The sequence below is a fragment of the Thermothelomyces heterothallicus genome (assembly GCF_042370625.1).
Source record: "Thermothelomyces heterothallicus CBS 202.75 unplaced genomic scaffold P884_scaffold_6, whole genome shotgun sequence".
Taxonomy (NCBI): domain Eukaryota; kingdom Fungi; phylum Ascomycota; class Sordariomycetes; order Sordariales; family Chaetomiaceae; genus Thermothelomyces; species Thermothelomyces heterothallicus.
This window is the reverse complement of record NW_027192567.1, coordinates 1,436,248-1,438,477: the sequence shown is the minus strand read 5'-3', so window position 1 is coordinate 1,438,477 and position 2,230 is coordinate 1,436,248. Positions and strand designations below refer to the sequence as shown.

The 2,230-nt window shown below is 57.4% G+C and overlaps 1 protein-coding gene across 1 annotated transcript; it reads left to right on the top strand.

Moving 5' to 3' along the window:
- Positions 1-407: 407 nt before the first annotated feature.
- P884DRAFT_257588 (uncharacterized protein) lies at positions 408-1,967 on the top strand. The gene is made up of 3 exons (XM_069441158.1): positions 408-487; positions 622-1,448; positions 1,641-1,967. The coding sequence occupies exons 2-3, from the start codon at positions 862-864 to the stop codon at positions 1,693-1,695; spliced, it is 642 nt and encodes a 213-aa protein (XP_069299521.1). The 5' UTR covers positions 408-487; positions 622-861; the 3' UTR covers positions 1,696-1,967.
- The last annotated feature ends 263 nt before the right edge of the window (positions 1,968-2,230 follow it).

The window sequence follows — 2,230 nt, the reverse complement described above, 5'->3', positions numbered from 1 at the left end:
GACACATGCAGTTGCATACAAGTCGTCACGCAGTAGCCTCGCATGGCTCGCACGTGTATGTACGCACATACATAAGTTACACGTCTCCTCGCATCCCTTCCCTTTTTTCGCTTCCGAGAGCCGAGCCACAACCGTTTTTCCGGGCAACGACAGCATAAGAGGGGCGCCGTGGCAGAACGCGTATTGTATGTCGTTATGTACAGTACGTCTGTACATGGTTGTGCACTGCGGGTTCTTTGCGAGCTAGTGGAGTCGAGCTGAAATGCCAAAAACCGCTCGGGACGACGATGGGCGAAGCGCGATCCAGGACAGGGGAGGAGGAAGGAGAGAACCGGGGGGGGGGGGGGGGAAGAGCACCTCGCAGGATCATTCCGCATCCGCATCCGCATCCGTCGAGCCGCGGCGCTGGCGGTTTGACAGGAGACGAGCAAGGGGGGCTGGGGCGGTTTTCGGGCTCGCTGGGTGCCCCGATCGTCAAAGTCACTACCTTCGACGGTTAGTCGGGAAACCCAGCAGACTGGCTCGGGGGGACCCTTTTGGGAGAACGCTATGTGCATGTAACTAGTCGCTCCACTTCACCTGTGTCCGTGTGTATTCCGTATGTACATACGAAGTACATACCTGACATTGTCCAGGGTTAACATCTGTTGGACACTGGCTCGTCGTGTAGTGTACAAGTAGCGTTCCTCATGTATGTATATATGTATGGATGTATGGATGTATGTGTGTATGTGTGTATGTGTGTATGTGTGTAATCGGCACGAGGCGTGGGGTAGTGTAATTGTACACTAGTTTAGTTACTCCGGGCCCGACTCGACAGGCTCTCTCTTCGAAACCAGCGGTCGCGTCCCAGTGATCTGGATGGCCCCCATGCCGCGTCCTCCACGCCTTGGGTGTGCTTGCTGGTGCTGGATTGTGTATCCAGTACACCATCCTAGCAGCATCGCCCGATCCAAGCATCGGGGAGGAGTGGCACCGGTCCGTTCGGAACTTTTGCGTGCCATGCTGACTTTGGTCGTCCCTGGCTCGGCGAAACCCGAGGCCAATCTCGAGATCGGGCGGGGCGAAACAGGGACTCCCGCCCCCGTGTCGCGGGGGAGAGACAGAGTGAATGAAAATGGTGATAGCGGCTGCCGATCGCGTCGCGCACGGCGCAAACACGGCGCCATCTTACGCAGGTGCCACTCTCACGCCTCCGGGGGACCAGTTTGTTCCTGTTCCCTTGGTTTCCGGGAGCTGATCGTTATCCCACTGGAAATGTCTTGTTGGTTGGGGTGCGCAGGCCTGAGAAGCATGAATGGGTGTTTCCGGAGTCGTGGCATGTGTCTGAGTAGTTTCCGCACGTATGTACGTACAGTTAACTACTGCGTAGTGTATATTGTTTGTGGGTGCGGACAATTCAAAGACACCCGTGTAATCGGAGGTGAGAGAGTCCGGCCATCCCCGTTCTGTCGGTTCTCGGGTCAGCAATTCTGCTCGAGACGTAATCACATCATGACCGTCCCGTGGGGTTCAGACGTAATCCGGAGTAGTGTTGTGTAAAACGAAGGCCCCCAACTGTGACGGGTCATGCATGGTGGCTTGCGCCGAGAAGAAGGACCTTCTGAGCTTGGGTTTGAGCTTGCTGTGTCCTGACATACCACGAGTATGTATGCACGAGCCGAAGCCAGGGTCGTCCCACTCGCAGGGTGCTAGCTAGCAAATGCTTGCTGGTCGGTTATTGTATCATGATGGGTTCCCGCGGGTAACAACTGATAACAACCTCGGTGACCAGCCAAACCAAATCCGGATGCGGAATTATTCAAACAGAGAGTTGGCAACGTCTCGAGAGCGGTCAGCCCAGTCCACGTCAAGGAAACCTACTATGTAGAGTTACTGTGCGAGGTGGACAGGACCCAAGGATGTGGTGTGGCGCTGCTCCGTCTTCCGTCCTCCGTTCTCCAAGAGGGCTAACATTAACTAATACAGGAATACAGACAGGATTGGGGATAACTAACCGTCAGTCAGGCCATCGGGTTCGGTCTCGGGCCGCTCTCGCCCGGGGAATGGACCACGAGGGACCAACAGGTGCCGACCCGGCCAAACGGCGAACCAATGGCAGGGCTCACGTGAGACGATATTTGGTGTGTGGAAGGGGGGGGGGGGGGGGGGGGGGGGGGGGGGGGGGGGGGGGGGGGGGGGGGGGGGGGGGGGAAGAGGAAGGAAGGCTGCATGCCCGAGGCTCTCGCAC

Excerpts from the sequence above, each read along its gene's own strand:
- P884DRAFT_257588 (XM_069441158.1), top strand. The coding sequence starts at position 862 with ATGGCCCCCATGCCGCGTCCTCCACGCCTTGGGTGTGCTTGCTGGTGC. Across the intron at positions 1,449-1,640 it reads AGAGTCCGGCCATCCCCGTT|CACGAGTATGTATGCACGAG; the intron begins CTGTCGGTTCTC and ends GTCCTGACATAC.